The sequence below is a fragment of the Protomyctophum parallelum genome (assembly GCF_964188405.1).
Source record: "Protomyctophum parallelum genome assembly, chromosome: 1".
Taxonomy (NCBI): Eukaryota; Metazoa; Chordata; class Actinopteri; order Myctophiformes; family Myctophidae; genus Protomyctophum; species Protomyctophum parallelum.
The window spans coordinates 98708764-98724551 of record NC_139697.1 but is presented as its reverse complement, the minus strand read 5'-3'; the positions used below and the strand labels follow the sequence as shown (position 1 = coordinate 98724551).

The window sequence follows — 15788 nt, the reverse complement described above, 5'->3', positions numbered from 1 at the left end:
ATTTTCAAATGCTTTTAAACCTAATGATAATGGGCTCAACAAACTCTACATTGTGCAGGGCAATGTAAGGACCTTTCTAAAATTGTAGGACAAAATTGGGATTAAACGGATGCTGTGAAAATAGCCGCTCTAGAAGCTCACAACACTGTGCGGAGCGACTCATTCTGTGTGCTTGTAGATCTGCTATTTCCACTAGTTTGGCTCTCCGGGAAAACGTCTAATCTCTCTGTGATAGTTGGCCGAACGGTCAAGGCTCCAAAAAGACAGTCAAAGAGTCCAAGAATGCCCTTTTGGGAGTTTAATTCACCTTTCAGAACACCAGCAGTCCAGTTCACACTATACACCCAAACACCAGCAGTCCAGTTCACACTATACAACCAAACACCAGCAGTCCAGTTCACACTATACAACCAAACACCAGCAGTCCAGTTCACACTATACAACCAAACACCAGCAGTCCAGTTCACACTATACAACCAAACACCAGCAGTCCAGTTCACACTATACAACCAAACACCAGCAGTCCAGTTCACACTATACAACCAAACACCAGCAGTCCAGTTCACACTATACAACCAAACACCAGCAGTCCAGTTCACACTATACAACCAAATACCAGCAGTCCAGTTCACACTATACAACCGTGCAGCCTCGACAAAGACGAAAAGAAAACAAGATTGGCCAAAATAACAGTTGTACAAACAGAAACACACTTTGAGGACAACACTATATGGAACAACAGCTACACAGACGAGAAGCTGTAACAGAACAAACCCTTATGCTGCGTTCACATGGAATCAGCTGGACGGCACGGAATGGTAAAAAGATGAAATATTGTAACTTTGATGCCTGTTCTGTTTACCGTCCTGCTCCCGTCCACTAAAATGACTCACGCAGGCTGTTACCTGTTAGTGTCAACCACGGTCTAACTGACTCTGATAACCTGCAGCCTGCAGGGTCCCTTTTATAGGGAGTGAGACGTACCAAATCACATCACAGCAGTTAACTCACAATAAGCAAACACAAGGCCGATGAGTTAACACGCCATTACTGAAGGTTTTAACAAACCAACTTAAACATGAATTTCCAGACGTCCATTCATACACAAACTATAGTCTCTTTTTAAATAAGATTGCTCTGGAATCAAACACCCCTCCTCCTCCTCCTCCTCCTCCTCCTCCTCCTCCTCCACTCTCTCTGCAGAACTTAATGGAACCTTCCCAATCAACAGGACTGCCCCTGCAGAGTGCAGAGGGGAGAGGAGAGGTGACTCACAATCAATTCACCTTCGGTTCAATAGATCAACATATTTAATCCCTGCATGAACAGTAGTATATGTAACTGCTCCTAAACCATCTTCATCCGTGGCAGAAATAAGACAACGTCCCAACTGATATCACTGAGGCCTTTTTATTTATCCCAAGCGACAACCGTGAAAAACTGCAACAAAAACATAACAATATTCTTTTAAATACAATGAAACATGAAATATGAATGTCCTCGTCAGTCAACCCTGATGTCCGTATTATATAAACACAATGAAATGTACACAAACAATAAACACAAACAAATACACGATACAATGGCAATATAACTTTATAACAGACTTTTAGGAGTTCGGTTAAGTTCTTGTTCTTTTTTATATTATTTTCTTATCTTTCTTATCTTTTGTGGAGACTCTCTGACATGAGAGAGCTCCTCTCTTTACCTCTGCTCTGTTTGTTCTGCTCTTAACATGCCCAAGACCCAACAGGTGACTGAAATGAGGTGATTAGAGCAGGTGAGCCTAATTCAACCTGCCCATGAACCAGACAGCCCACAAATACAGAGCACAGTAGATGGCGCTATCTCACCATGCATTTACCATATGTACCCAAATAAACACACATATAATGTTCACATATACATTTTCAGAAAGGTGAGCAATAAAATAGAATATCCCAAAATACCCATTGCTGGGACAGCTACAGTATACTACAGTAGTATATGAGTGTTCTTCAGTACTGTAGTACCACCTGGTATGGATGTTTGTCTGCAGCCCTAAAGTCACAACTGCTGCAACAACTGAACATTTTGTTCAAAGATTGTTGGACAACAACAACTTCAGAAACTTTATACATCCACGTATGATAACAGCATCCTAAGGTTAGCGAGGAATATCACCTCTAATACTAAGCATGTGTTGTATGGAGAATATAGGTTGCTACCTCAGAGAATGTGTTAATATATCATGCAGTCTTAAAGAGGCACTATGTAACTTATTTTTACTGAATAAACTGTAATTTTGTCCAATCTGTATGGTACAGGCCTGGATATTGAAAAATAGCAGATCTACAAGCTCGTAGGTCTGCTATTTTTCAGAGCTTGTATGTCTGCTATTTTTTGAAAAATCGTGAAAATATTTATTTCAGAAAATTGGAGGATTTAGAAGATTTATTTTTTAAATTTTGAGGTCAGGCCTAAATGGGTTAATGCAAAAATAATGTATACAATTATGTATGGTAGAGTATGTAAATACAATATAACTTACATAGCTTGTATTTTGTCTCCCTGTTCTTCTATTGAGACATTTAAAGTCGTGTCAAAGGTCATGATCTGGCATTAATTCTGACCAGTCAGAATCAATCCTGTCATGAATAAATTAACCGTATCCTCTGAGCAAGCAGGCCGGCTCTATTAGCTCAATGGTATAAAAAGAAATGTCAGCACTTGTGCAGGAAAACAGGTTAAAATCTGTGGTAGAAAAGGACAGTTACATACTGTATAGTAGTGTAAATAACAGGTTAAAATCTGTGGTAGAAAAGGACAGTTACATACTGTATAGTATAATAAATCTGTGGTAGAAAAGGACAGTTACATACTGTATAGTAGGCCTATAATAAATCTGTGGTAGAAAAGGACAGTTACATACTGTATATAGTATAATAAATCTGTGGTATAAAAGGACAGTTACATACTGTATAGTAGTACAGCTTTAACTGGAATAAACCTCAGGCAGAAATAGACTCTATAAAACAGGTGTAATATTTAACATACTGACCTGTGATCAGCGTCATATAAAATGTCATAACTTTTAATGTTTTAAACGTGGGAGTCAATGTTGATGTAACTGAACGACGTTGTGTGGTAGATCATGTTTATTTGATTTTACAAATCATTCTTATACATAATTATGTCTTTCATTCAGATCTGTAATTTCAACAGAGAAGGTACATATGCCTCTCTACACACTAAATAAAACAATAACGAAAAAGTACAGTGAACAGTAAAAGTATCATATATCGTACATAAGTACCCCGCAACATTATTTCTATAGTTTTAATTTATAGTTGGCCTAATAATAGCCATCAATTGATTAATATTACATTTTATACTGTTGATAGTTCCATCATCATCATGTCTAACTGTGTGTGTGTGTGTGTGTGTGTGTGTGTGTGTGTGTGTGTGTGTGTGTGTGTGTGTGTGTGTGTGTGTGTGTGTGTGTGTGTGTGTGTGTGTGTGTGTGTGTGTGTGTGTGTATCAGGATCACAGAGTGACAGCTTTCCTCTGTTCCAGTTCAGCGTGACTCTGATTAGGCATGCACCGAATGGGACATTCTTTGCCGAAAACCGAATACCCGAATATGATTAATATTATATATCGTTCATGTTTTTTTTTTTTACCAGTTTTTGTACCATTGCTGTCATGGCCGTAACTTTGTTGTAGAGCTACATGAATGGAATCCTCTGAAAAGACTCTCCTAACACACCCACAGTTATAAAGCTGTATTAGTCAGTGTTGAGCCCCACTGGAGACCCTCCTCTGTAAAGACTCTCCTAACACACCCACAGTTATAAAGCTGTATTAGTCAGTGTTGAGCCCCACTGGAGACCCTCCTCTGTAAAGACTCTCCTAACACACCCACAGTTATAAAGCTGTATTAGTCAGTGTTGAGCCCCACTGGAGACCCTCCTCTGTAAAGACTCCTACCACACCCACAGTTATAAAGCTGTATTAGTCAGTGTTGAGCCCCACTGGAGACCCTCCTCTGTAAAGACTCTCCTAACACACCCACAGTTATAAAGCTGTATTAGTCAGTGTTGAGCCCCACTGGAGACCCTCCTCTGTAAAGACTCTCCTAACACACCCACAGTTATAAAGCTGTATTAGTCAGTGTTGAGCCCCACTGGAGACCCTCCTCTGTAAAGACTCTCCTAACACACCCACAGTTATAAAGCTGTATTAGTCAGTGTTGAGCCCCTCTGGAGACCGTCCTCTGTAAAGACTCTCCTAACACACCCACAGTTATAAAGCTGTATTAGTCAGTGTTGAGCCCCACTGGAGACCCTCCTCTGTAAAGACTCTCCTAACACACCCACAGTTATAAAGCTGTATTAGTCAGTGTTGAGCCCCTCTGGAGACCCTCCTCTGTAAAGACTCTCCTAACACACCCACAGTTATAAAGCTGTATCAGTCAGTGTTGAGCCCCACTGGAGACCCTCCTCTGTAAAGACTCTCCTAACACACCCACAGTTATAAAGCTGTATTAGTCAGTGTTGAGCCCCACTGGAGACCCTCCTCTGTAAAGACTCTCCTAACACACCCACAGTTATAAAGCTGTATTAGTCAGTGTTGAGCCCCACTGGAGACCCTCCTCTGAAAAGACTCTCCTAACACACCCACAGTTATAAAGCTGTATTAGTCAGTGTTGAGCCCCACTGGAGACCCTCCTCTGTAAAGACTCTCCTAACACACCCACAGTTATAAAGCTGTATTAGTCAGTGTTGAGCCCCACTGGAGACCCTCCTCTGTAAAGACTCTCCTAACACACCCACAGTTATAAAGCTGTATTAGTCAGTGTTGAGCCCCACTGGAGACCCTCCTCTGTAAAGACTCTCCTAACACACCCACAGTTATAAAGCTGTATTAGTCAGTGTTGAGCCCCACTGGAGACCCTCCTCTGAAAAGACTCTCCTAACACACCCACAGTTATAAAGCTGTATTAGTCAGTGTTGAGCCCCACTGGAGACCCTCCTCTGAAAAGACTCTAACACACCCACAGTTATAAAGCTGTATTAGTCAGTGTTGAGCCCCACTGGAGACCCTCCTCTGTAAAGACTCTCCTAACACACCCACAGTTATAAAGCTGTATTAGTCAGTGTTGAGCCCCACTGGAGACCCTCCTCTGAAAAGACTCTAACACACCCACAGTTATAAAGCTGTATTAGTCAGTGTTGAGCCCCACTGGAGACCCTCCTCTGTAAAGACTCTCCTAACACACCCACAGTTATAAAGCTGTATTAGTCAGTGTTGAGCCCCACTGGAGACCCTCCTCTGTAAAGACTCTCCTAACACACCCACAGTTGCCAGTTTGTCGCCCCCTTAATGTCCTCCTGCCCCTCCAGTGGAACTGGTTAAATCCAGGCCTGCCGTGCTGTGAGCTTGTACATCTGATATTTTTTCTAAAATAAATCTTGAAAGTGTGTGAATTACTGATATAGTAGGCATTTGTAGAATCCAGTGTTGTTTTTGGCAACACATTTCTATTTTACTTTTAGTCATAGTCTTGTTGTTTTAGTGTTAGTCTAGTTTAAGTCAATTAAATGTCATGCGGTTTTAGTCGACTAAATCTGCAGTTGATTTAGTCGACTAAAATGTATTTTGGCGGGCCATGATGTAGTCAGTAATGGATGATTTTACACTTGCTGAAAATAGCAGATCTACAAGTTGTAGATCTGCTATTTTCAGTATGCAACCAAGTGTAAAATGACTTACATTGGATCTTTAGTTTTTTTATTTGTTGACGAAAGTGTCAATATATTTAGTCTTAGTTTTAGTCATCATACATGTAGCTTAGTTTTCATTTAGTTTCCATTTAGTTTTCGTCAGTGAAAAAGGTAGTCTACAGACATTTTTCGTCTTAGATTTAGTCGACAAAAACACTGGTATCTGCTTCAGGTCATATTAATGACATAGTAAAATGTTGAAAATGAGTGGTATTCCCCTTTAACAGGTTAATTTGAACTCCTAAACCCCAAAATTATAACATCAATTGGCATTAACATGGTCAGTAATATCATCAGGTTATTAATGTTAACATTATTACCATTATTGATTGATCAAGATGCTCTATCAATCTATAATTTATCATCATCATATAATTATCGTCTTTGTCTTCATCATCATCATCATCATCATCCTCATCATGTCCAGAGTTAGACAGATCTAGGTAAGATCTTCAGAGTACCACCAGGAACAGTGAAAATGCATGGAAAGAGTGTGTCAGTGAACCTGTGTGTGAAGGTGTGTATGTGTGTGTTAGTATCAGGATCACAGAATGACAGCTTTCCTTCATTCCAGTCCAGCTGGACTCTGATCCTCTGAGGCTTCTGCTTCAATGAGAGAACAGTGTCTGACTCTGAGGAGTCTGCTCCGTATTTACCTTCATGTAAGTATATTGTCCAGTATGGACCCCATGTGGTTCCCTTCCTCTGAAAGGACTCTGCTAACACACCTAGATCCCAGAGTGTATTGTCTCCAACCTCAACATCCCAGCTGTGACTCCCTGAGTTAAAGCCCTCAGAACCAAGGACATAGCCCATCTGGTCAAATCTCTCTGGATTGTCAGGGAGCTTCTGTCTCTCTCCACGTGTCACGCTGGTCAGATCATCAGACAGGGTGTATTCTGGATGGGCAGTGTTGGGGTCCAGAATGACTGGAGTGTAGGAGACAATGTCCTTCATCTTGTCCCAGACTCTGAAGGCCAGGTTGCCCAGGTGTTTGGCCACGTCTATCAGTGCTCCTGAGACCGGCTGTGGGTCCTGCAGTGTGAGCTGGACTCTCTCCATCGTGGTCTTGTAGTTCTGCAGGAATGAGATGTGTTCAGCTCTCAGCTCCTCCTCTATGGCTCTGATCGTGTGTGAAATGGTTGATATGTCTCTGTTCAGACCCTCCATCTTCTTCTTCATCATCTGACTCTTCTGCTGCTCTTCCTCCATCAGTTCGGTGATCCTGGCCTCCTCTTCATCATGTAGAAACTGATGAAGCTTCTTAAACTGTTCCTTCATCTGCGTCTCTGTGTGCCGAGTCTGGAACGTAATGTGTTCTGCTGTTTGATCGTAGTTTGTTTTAGTTTTATTAAAGACCTCCAGTTTGTCCTGTAAAGGCTTCAGTGATTTCTGGACTTCCTCCTTGTGCTCCAGAGCAGCTTCATCGACGGGCCTGATTCTGTGGCCGGTGTGTTTTTTAGAAGTTTGACACACGAGACACACTGGCTGTTGGCATTCCAGACAGAACAGTTTGAGTTTCTCAGCATGCAGACTGCAGAGATCCTCAGAGCCTGCTGACGTTCTCTGATGTCTCTCCTGTATGAAGGCCTCACACAGGTTCTTCAGAGCCAGGTTACGAGGTGGACGATCCGTCAAAGATATGTCCTTACAAACGGGACACTCCTTTATTGTCTTCTCTCGCCACCAGTCCTGCAGACAGGCTTTACAGAAGCTGTGGCTACAGGACAGCACAACGGGATCTTTAAAGATGTCACAGCACACAGGACAGGAATAGTCCTCTTCAGAGAGAGACGACTTGGAAGCCATTTTAACAAACACTCGCTCACGCAGTCAACAAGGAACTCTGCCAGTCAGTCGTGGTAACACTCCCTCTTCCAGAATGTTCCCTGAAGTTTACTTTCACTTTGAGTCCCGTTTCTTGTTAAAGTCCATTCAGTTGACAGACAGAGTCAGCAGCAGGTTCCAGTGGTCTGGGTCAGTATTAACTCCTGTAGCTTTTGGAAAGACAGTCTGTCCTTCCTCACTGGACGTCGTTGTGTGTTTGATCTGAATGTGAATCTGATCGTCTGTCTCACTATGAGTCAGGCAAGAGGTGGAGCTGCCTTTGACAGACCTGTGGTAAAGTGCGCACGCCCACACATGTACAGTAGGTGTGTGTTCACACACACACACACACACACACACACACACACACACACACACACACACACACACACACACACACACACACACACACACACACACACACACAGTATACTCCACACATTGAATTGTTTGAATGAGAAAGGACGGTCTTTTTATATTTATTATATTTAGTACAGACAATAAAGGTAGCAGAATGAAAAGGTTGTGTTCTTATGGTGTCAGAGTGAACTTTGACTGTTCAAAGTGCTTTACAACAAACCGTACGCCTCACATTAACCCTTTAACAGCACTCCGTCCGTCCGTGTGTGTGTCCGTGTGTGTGTGTGTGTGTGTGTGTGTGTGTGTGTGTGTGAGTGAGTGAGTGAGTGAGTGAGTGAGAGAGAGAGAGATCAGACACTGCTGCAGGGGATGAATTGCCTAATCAAGAGAGAGAGAGAGAGGAGTGTGCGTGTGCGTGTGTGTGCGTGCGTGGTGTGTGTGTGTGTGTGTGTGTGTGTGTGTGTGTGTGTGTGTGTGTGTGTGTGTGTGTGTGTGTGTGTGTGTGTGTGTGTGTGTGTGTGTGTGTGTAAAATCATCACATTCCGTATAATATAATTATATAGTATAATTAAAACAATATATATATATACATGCTGCAGGCACTTGCCTGCCAGCAGCATTATGAGTCCAGCTGCGGTGAAGTCTGGGTACGGAGCCAGTCCTGGTAGGTCCATGGCAGCATCTCTGCCCAGGGAGGTGGCCATCACGCTGCCTATGAGGTCATCAAATGTCCCTGTCCACGCCCTGGCTACACTGGATGTCCCTGAGAGAGAGAGAGACAGAGAGAGAGAGAGAGAGAGACAGAGACAGAGACAGAGACAGAGACAGAGATACAGAGAGAGACAGAGACAGAGACAGAGACAGAGATACAGAGAGAGACAGAGACAGAGACAGAGACAGAGACAGAGACAGAGACAGAGACAGAGACAGAGACAGAGACAGAGATACAGAGAGAGAGAGAGAGACTGAGAGAGAGAGAGAGAGAGAGAGACATATTACCTTGGAGAGCAGAACATTTTCTACTCCCTATAGCTATGAATACAAGCATACTTGTCCCAAAACACACTCGCGACCTTAGAGCGGTCACCACCACGTATTCCTAAACACAGCCTCAGTAAAACAAGGCCTAAACCTAACCTTATTCCTGACCTTAACCTCAGTAAAACTAGGCCTAAACCTAACCTTATTCCTGACCTTAACCTCAGTAAAACTAGGCCTAAACCTAACCTTATTCCTGACCTTAACCTCAGTAAAACTAGGCCTAAACCTAACCTTATTCCTGACCTTAACCTCAGTAAAACTAGGCCTAAACCTAACCTTATTCCTGACCATAACCTCAGTAAAACTAGGCCTAAACCTAACCTAATTCCTGACCTTAACCTCAGTAAAACTAGGCCTAAACCAAACCTTATTCCTGACCTTAACCTCAGTAAAACAAGGCCTAAACCTAACCTTATTCCTGACCTTAACCTCAGTAAAACTAGGCCTAAACCTAACCTTATTCCTGACCTTAACCTCAGTAAAACTAGGCCTAAACCTAACCTTATTCAGTAAAACTATATGCCTGAACCAGCCTTATTCCTAAACGTGACCTCAGTAGAACTATTCCTAAGCCTTTTTCCTAAACGTAACCTCAGTAAAACTATTCCTAAACCTAACCGCAGTAAAAACAAAATCCTACCTATGACATAGGACAGTAAAATTAATCTCATACCTGTGACATAATAGTAATAATAACAGTAAAACATAATCCTATACCTATGACATATAGGACAGTAAAATGAATCTCATACCTGTGACATATAGTAATAATAACAGTAAAACATAATCCTATACCTATGACGTAGGACAGCAGCAGGTTCCAGCCGGTGATGAAGGCCCAGATCTCGCCCACGGTCACGTAGCTGTAGAGGTAGGCCGAGCCCGTCTTGGGGACGCGGGCGCCGAACTCGGCGTAGCACAGGCCGGCGAACACGGAGGCCACGGCGGCTATCAGGAAGGACACGATGATGCTGGGCCCCGACACCAGCCGGGCCACCTCCCCCGACAGCACGTACACCCCGGCCCCCAGCGTGCTGCCCACCTATAGCGGGACCACCACGGGGACATTTTCATTTAGCCCATTCTGACCCGAGACCAGATTCTAACGCACAGAAGAACGGTGGTTCTTTTTAAAACACATTTTCGGAACAAAATGCCTCAAATCATCCAATTTCCATCCAAGGCGTAAGAAGAAATGGCACCCTTTTCACATTGGCTTATTATAGCGCCACCAGGAGGCCACAACCTGACCTGCCCTGGTGGAGACCTGTGCCCCGAGGGGCACTTTTTCTAGCTTTCTTATCAACTATAGTCAACTAGTACCAACAAGGTCGACTAGTGGATTTACTAGTCGACAACTTGAATAGTCGACAAGTTGAATAGTCGACTAGTTGAATAGTCGACTAGTTGCTTAAAGCTCTATACTGAGTCTATTTAAAAGTGCAGGTAAGTTGAAGTCTGCAGTTTCATAACTCACATTACAGTAGATGTGTTCAGCTAAAGTTAAACTATAATATTTTTTTTTTAGATAAAAACAAAAAAATGATAGGTTTGTCTTTGTGGTTTTGTATATCTTTCAGACGTGGAAGGCTACATGAAGACAGATGACAGGAGGAGAGAGAGGGGAGTCTGGGTAAGAGAGACCATCTTTAATGAATCAATCCTGAACACAAACAGCAGGAAAACAAAGTCAGAGAATATCCTTTACAAACATGTTCTTGGGACTAGTTTCTTTAACAACTTAATATTAGGCATTTAGCCAACGTTCTTATTGATATTGATTGAAATTTTTACACGGCAATACAAAATCTAAGTATAAGTATAACAAACAACTAAGACGTGTTTACATAAGGGTCCTCAATTCATCGGAACAAGACATACAAATAAACACTTCTATGCAGAATATTATATAAAATTAAAATAAAGAAATAAACCATCAAATACACCAGTGTTTCCTCTATATGCCAGGGGAATTCAAACATTGTGTGGCCAACACACAATCATGACCAGCCACCACAGTATGATTATTGTTGTATATTGTAACGTAGTATAGGCAGCCGCGAATAGGCCAGAAATAAAAAGGCAAAAATAACACAGAAGAAGACTGCAAAAATCCCCAAACATACAACCAGTGTTTTCTCTAGCCATGTACAGTGTTTTCTATAACAGTGTGTGTGCTGTGCAACCCATTCTGACCTGAGATCAGATTAAAAAAGTCTTCTACATCCTGACAGTTTTCTGAAAAAGCTATGTTTCTGTGTCAGTCGTTCTTTGATTTAAAAGAAATAGAAGACCTACAAGCTCATAGCGCGCCACTCGGTGGCGCGCTATGAGCTTGTAGATCTGCAATTTTTCAATAGCTAAAGCATAACATAATACTAACACCAAAAGGGGTTCCCGTCCAAAATGGGTTAAAACCTGGAAAGCATCTGTGTCACTTCAGATTTTAGCGTTGGCTATTCAAAAATCACACACGTGTGAAGTGAGGGGCGCTCTTATCATCTCACATCATCATCTCATACTGGCCAATCAGAATGCCTGTTGGTGCTGTGATTGGTTGGCTGATTTGCTCGTTTACATAATTATGACGTATAAGTTTTCCCTTCAATGTCAATTATTACACAAAAATATTTTGAAAGTGTGAGAAGTACTGATTTAGAAGGCTCAGGTCGTAATGGGTTAAAGTATACCTCTAACCACCAATATTATAACCATTTCCACTGTCATCATCAATATCAGGTTATTAATGTTAACATTATTACCACTACTGATGTTTAATTTGTAGAAAATAAAAAGCATTTTTGATCAACACGCTATCTATCATTCATCATCATCATCATCATCATCATCATCATCGTCATCGTCGTCTATTCATTGTCCAGAGTTGTCCAGACAGATCTAGGTAAGATCTTCAGAGGACCACCAGGACCAGTGAAAATGCGTGGAAAGAGTGTGTCAGTGAACCTGTGTGTGAAGGTGTGTATGTGTGTGTTAGTATGAGGATCACAGAATGACAGCTTTCCTTCATTCCAGTCCAGTTGGACTCTGATCCTCTGAGGCTTCTGCTTCAATGAGAGAACAGTGTCTGACTCTGAGGAGTATGCTCTGTATTTACCTGCATGTAAGTATATTCTCCAGCCTGGACCCCGTGTGAGTCCCTTCCTCTGGTAGGACTCTGCAAACACACCTACATTCCAGTGTGTATTGTCTCCAACCTCAACATCCCAGCTGTGACTCCCTGAGTTAAAGCCCTCAGAACCAAGGACATAGCCCATCTGGTCAAATCTCTCTGGATTGTCAGGGAGCTTCTGTCTCTCTCCCTGTGTCACGCTGGTCAGATCATCAGACAGGGTGTATACTGGATGGGCAGTGTTGGGGTCCAGAATGACAGGAGTGTAGGAGACAATGTCCTTCATCTTGTCCCAGACTCTGAAGGCCAGGTTGCCCAGGTGTTTGGCCACGTCTATCAGTGCTCCTGAGACCGGCTGTGGGTCCTGCAGTGTGAGCTGGACTCTCTCCATCGTGGTCTTGTAGTTCTGCAGGAATGAGATGTGTTCAGCTCTCAGCTCCTCCTCTATGGCTCTGATCGTGTGTGAAATGGTTGATATGTCTCTGTTCAGACCCTCCATCTTCTCCTTCATCAACTGACTCTTCTGCTGCTCTTCCTCCCTCAGTTCGGTGATCCTGGCCTCCTCTTCATCATGTAGAAACTGATGAAGCTTCTTAAACTGTTCCTTCATCTGCGTCTCTGTGTGCCGAGTCTGGAACGTAATGTGTTCTGCTGTTTGATCGTAGTTTGTTTTAGTTTTATTAAAGACCTCCAGTTTGTCCTGTAAAGGCTTCAGTGATTTCTGGACCTCCTCCTTGTGATCCAGAGCAGCTTCATCGACGGGCCTGATTCTGTGGCCGGTGTGTTTTTTAGAATCTCGACACACAAGACACACTGGCTGTTGGCATTCCAGACAGAACAGTTTGAGTTTCTCAGCATGCAGACTGCAGAGATCCTCAGAGCCTGCTGACGTTCTCTGATGTCTCTCCTGTATGAAGGCCTCACACAGGTTCTTCAGAGCCAGGTTACGAGGTGGACGATCCGTCAAAGATATGTCCTTACAAACTGGACACTCCTTTATTGTCTTCTCTCGCCACCAGTCCTGCAGACAGGCTTTACAGAAGCTGTGGCTACAGGACAGCACAACGGGATCTTTAAAGATGTCACAGCACACAGGACAGGAATAGTCCTCTTCAGAGAGAGACGACTTGGAAGCCATTTTGCCTTTTCAGTAAAGCTACAAACACTCTGCTCAAGACAGGAAATCCAGCCAGTCAGTTGTGGTAACACTTTGTCTTCTAGAATGTTCCCTGAAGTTTACTTTCACAGTGAATCGTGCAGGCTCTTGTTAAAGTCCATTCAGTTGACAGAGTCAGCAGCAGGTTGTTCCAGTGGTCTGGGTCACTATTCCCTCCTGTAGCTGTGGATGGAAACACAGTCTGTCCTCCTCGCTGGAAGTTGTGCGTTTGATCCAAAGTGCAATCTTACCGTCTCAGATGAGTCAGGTGAGGGGTGGAGCTTTGACACACACACACACACACACACACACACACACACACACACACACACACACACACACACACACACACACACACACACACACACACACACACACACACACACACACACACACACACACACACACACACAGTGTGCCTGATTCAGTGTCTGTCATCATCAGTGCATCAGTAGTCAGACCAGTCCAACGACCTGTTTAGTTGCACTCGGAAACTAGAAACTTGTAGTTGTCTACATTCTCCACTAACTCAGCATTTATGTTGGAGGTACCCTCTTGGTCATGTCATATAGTCATTTATGTTGGAGGTACCCTCTTGGTCATGTCATATAGTCATGTATGTTGGAGGTACCCTCTTGGTCATGTCATATAGTCATTTATGTTGGAGGTACCCTCTTGGTCATGTCATATAGTCATTTATGTTGGAGGTACCCTCTTGGTCATGTCATATAGTCATTTATGTTGGAGGTGCCCTCTTGGTCATGTCATATAGTCATTTATGTTGGAGGTACCCTCTTGGTCATGTCATATAGTCATGTATGTTGGAGGTACCCTCTTGGTCATGTCATATAGTCATGTATGTTGGAGGTACCCTCTTGGTCATGTCATATAGTCATTTATGTTGGAGGTACCCTCTTGGTCATGTCATATAGTCATTTATGTTGGAGGTACCCTCTTGGTCATGTCATATAGTCATTTATGTTGGAGGTACCCTCTTGGTCATGTCATATAGTCATTTATGTTGGAGGTACCCTCTTGGTCATGTCATATAGTCATTTATGTTGGAGGTACCCTCTTGGTCATGTCATATAGTCATTTATGTTGGAGGTACCCTCTTGGTCATGTCATATAGTCATGTATGTTGGAGGTACCCTCTTGGTCATGTCATATAGTCATGTATGTTGGAGGTGCCCTCTTGGTCATGTCATATAGTCATTTATGTTGGAGGTACCCTCTTGGTCATGTCATATAGTCATTTATGTTGGAGGTACCCTCTTGGTCATGTCATATAGTCATGTATGTTGGAGGTACCCTCTTGGTCATGTCATATAGTCATGTATGTTGGAGGTACCCTCTTGGTCATGTCATATAGTCATTTATGTTGGAGGTACCCTCTTGGTCATGTCATATAGTCATTTATGTTGGAGGTACCCTCTTGGTCATGTCATATAGTCATGTATGTTGGAGGTACCCTCTTGGTCATGTCATATAGTCATGTATGTTGGAGGTACCCTCTTGGTCATGTCATATAGTCATTTATGTTGGAGGTACCCTCTTGGTCATGTCATATAGTCATTTATGTTGGAGGTACCCTCTTGGTCATGTCATATAGTCATTTATGTTGGAGGTACCCTCTTGGTCATGTCATATAGTCATGTATGTTGGAGGTACCCTCTTGGTCATGTCATATAGTCATTTATGTTGGAGGTACCCTCTTGGTCATGTCATATAGTCATTTATGTTGGAGGTACCCTCTTGGTCATGTCATATAGTCATTTATGTTGGAGGTACCCTCTTGGTCATGTCATATAGTCATTTATGTTGGAGGTACCCTCTTGGTCATGTCATATAGTCATTTATGTTGGAGGTACCCTCTTGGTCATGTCATATAGTCATTTATGTTGGAGGTACCCTCTTGGTCATGTCATATAGTCATTTATGTTGGAGGTACCCTCTTGGTCATGTCATATAGTCATGTATGTTGGAGGTACCCTCTTGGTCATGTCATATAGTCATGTATGTTGGAGGTACCCTCTTGGTCATGTCATATAGTCATGTATGTTGGAGGTACCCTCTTGGTCATGTCATATAGTCATGTATGTTGGAGGTACCCTCTTGGTCATGTCATATAGTCATTTATGTTGGAGGTACCCTCTTGGTCATGTCATATAGTCATTTATGTTGGAGGTACCCTCTTGGTCATGTCATATAGTCATTTATGTTGGAGGTACCCTCTTGGTCATGTCATATAGTCATTTATGTTGGAGGTACCCTCTTGGTCATGTCATATAGTCATTTATGTTGGAGGTACCCTCTTGGTCATGTCATATAGTCATTTATGTTGGAGGTACCCTCTTGGTCATGTCATATAGTCATTTATGTTGGAGGTACCCTCTTGGTCATGTCATATAGTCATTTATGTTGGAGGTACCCTCTTGGTCATGTCATATAGTCATTTATGTTGGAGGTACCCTCTTGGTCATGTCATATAGTCATGTATGTTGGAGGT

General features: G+C 42.7%; 4 protein-coding genes and 1 pseudogene across 5 annotated transcripts in view; all 5 read right to left on the bottom strand.

The window, feature by feature from the left end:
* LOC310870337 (cationic amino acid transporter 2-like) overlaps positions 1-10707 on the bottom strand; it is a gene marked incomplete at both ends in the record, with an annotated part of 33824 nt that extends 23117 nt beyond the window's left edge. The window contains 3 exons of the mRNA XM_083781520.1: positions 8560-8715; positions 9789-10035; positions 10702-10707. Coding sequence (XP_083637646.1) covers positions 8560-8715; positions 9789-10035; positions 10702-10707 — 409 coding nt within the window. The remainder of the gene's footprint in view (positions 1-8559; positions 8716-9788; positions 10036-10701) is intronic.
* The window catches only part of LOC310855850 (cationic amino acid transporter 2-like), a 234442-nt pseudogene that overhangs the window by 132981 nt on the left and 85673 nt on the right, over positions 1-15788 (bottom strand). The gene's annotated exons all lie outside the window — the stretch shown is intronic.
* Positions 6195-7798, bottom strand: LOC310870565 (E3 ubiquitin-protein ligase TRIM35-like; the record flags this gene model as incomplete). The annotated part of the gene is made up of 1 exon (XM_083781806.1): positions 6195-7798. The coding sequence occupies exon 1, from the start codon at positions 7572-7574 to the stop codon at positions 6195-6197; it is 1380 nt and encodes a 459-aa protein (XP_083637932.1). The 5' UTR covers positions 7575-7798.
* LOC310866792 (nuclear factor 7, ovary-like) overlaps positions 11523-15788 on the bottom strand; it is a 61205-nt gene continuing 56939 nt past the window's right edge. Inside the window, exon 3 of the mRNA XM_083776539.1 lies at positions 11523-11804. The gene's annotated coding sequence lies outside the window, so the exon portion shown is untranslated. The remainder of the gene's footprint in view (positions 11805-15788) is intronic.
* LOC310870328 (E3 ubiquitin-protein ligase TRIM35-like) lies at positions 11861-13300 on the bottom strand (the record flags this gene model as incomplete). Its single annotated transcript, XM_083781508.1, has 1 exon — positions 11861-13300. Exon 1 carries the CDS (start codon positions 13259-13261, stop codon positions 11861-11863), a length of 1401 nt encoding a protein of 466 aa, XP_083637634.1. The 5' UTR covers positions 13262-13300.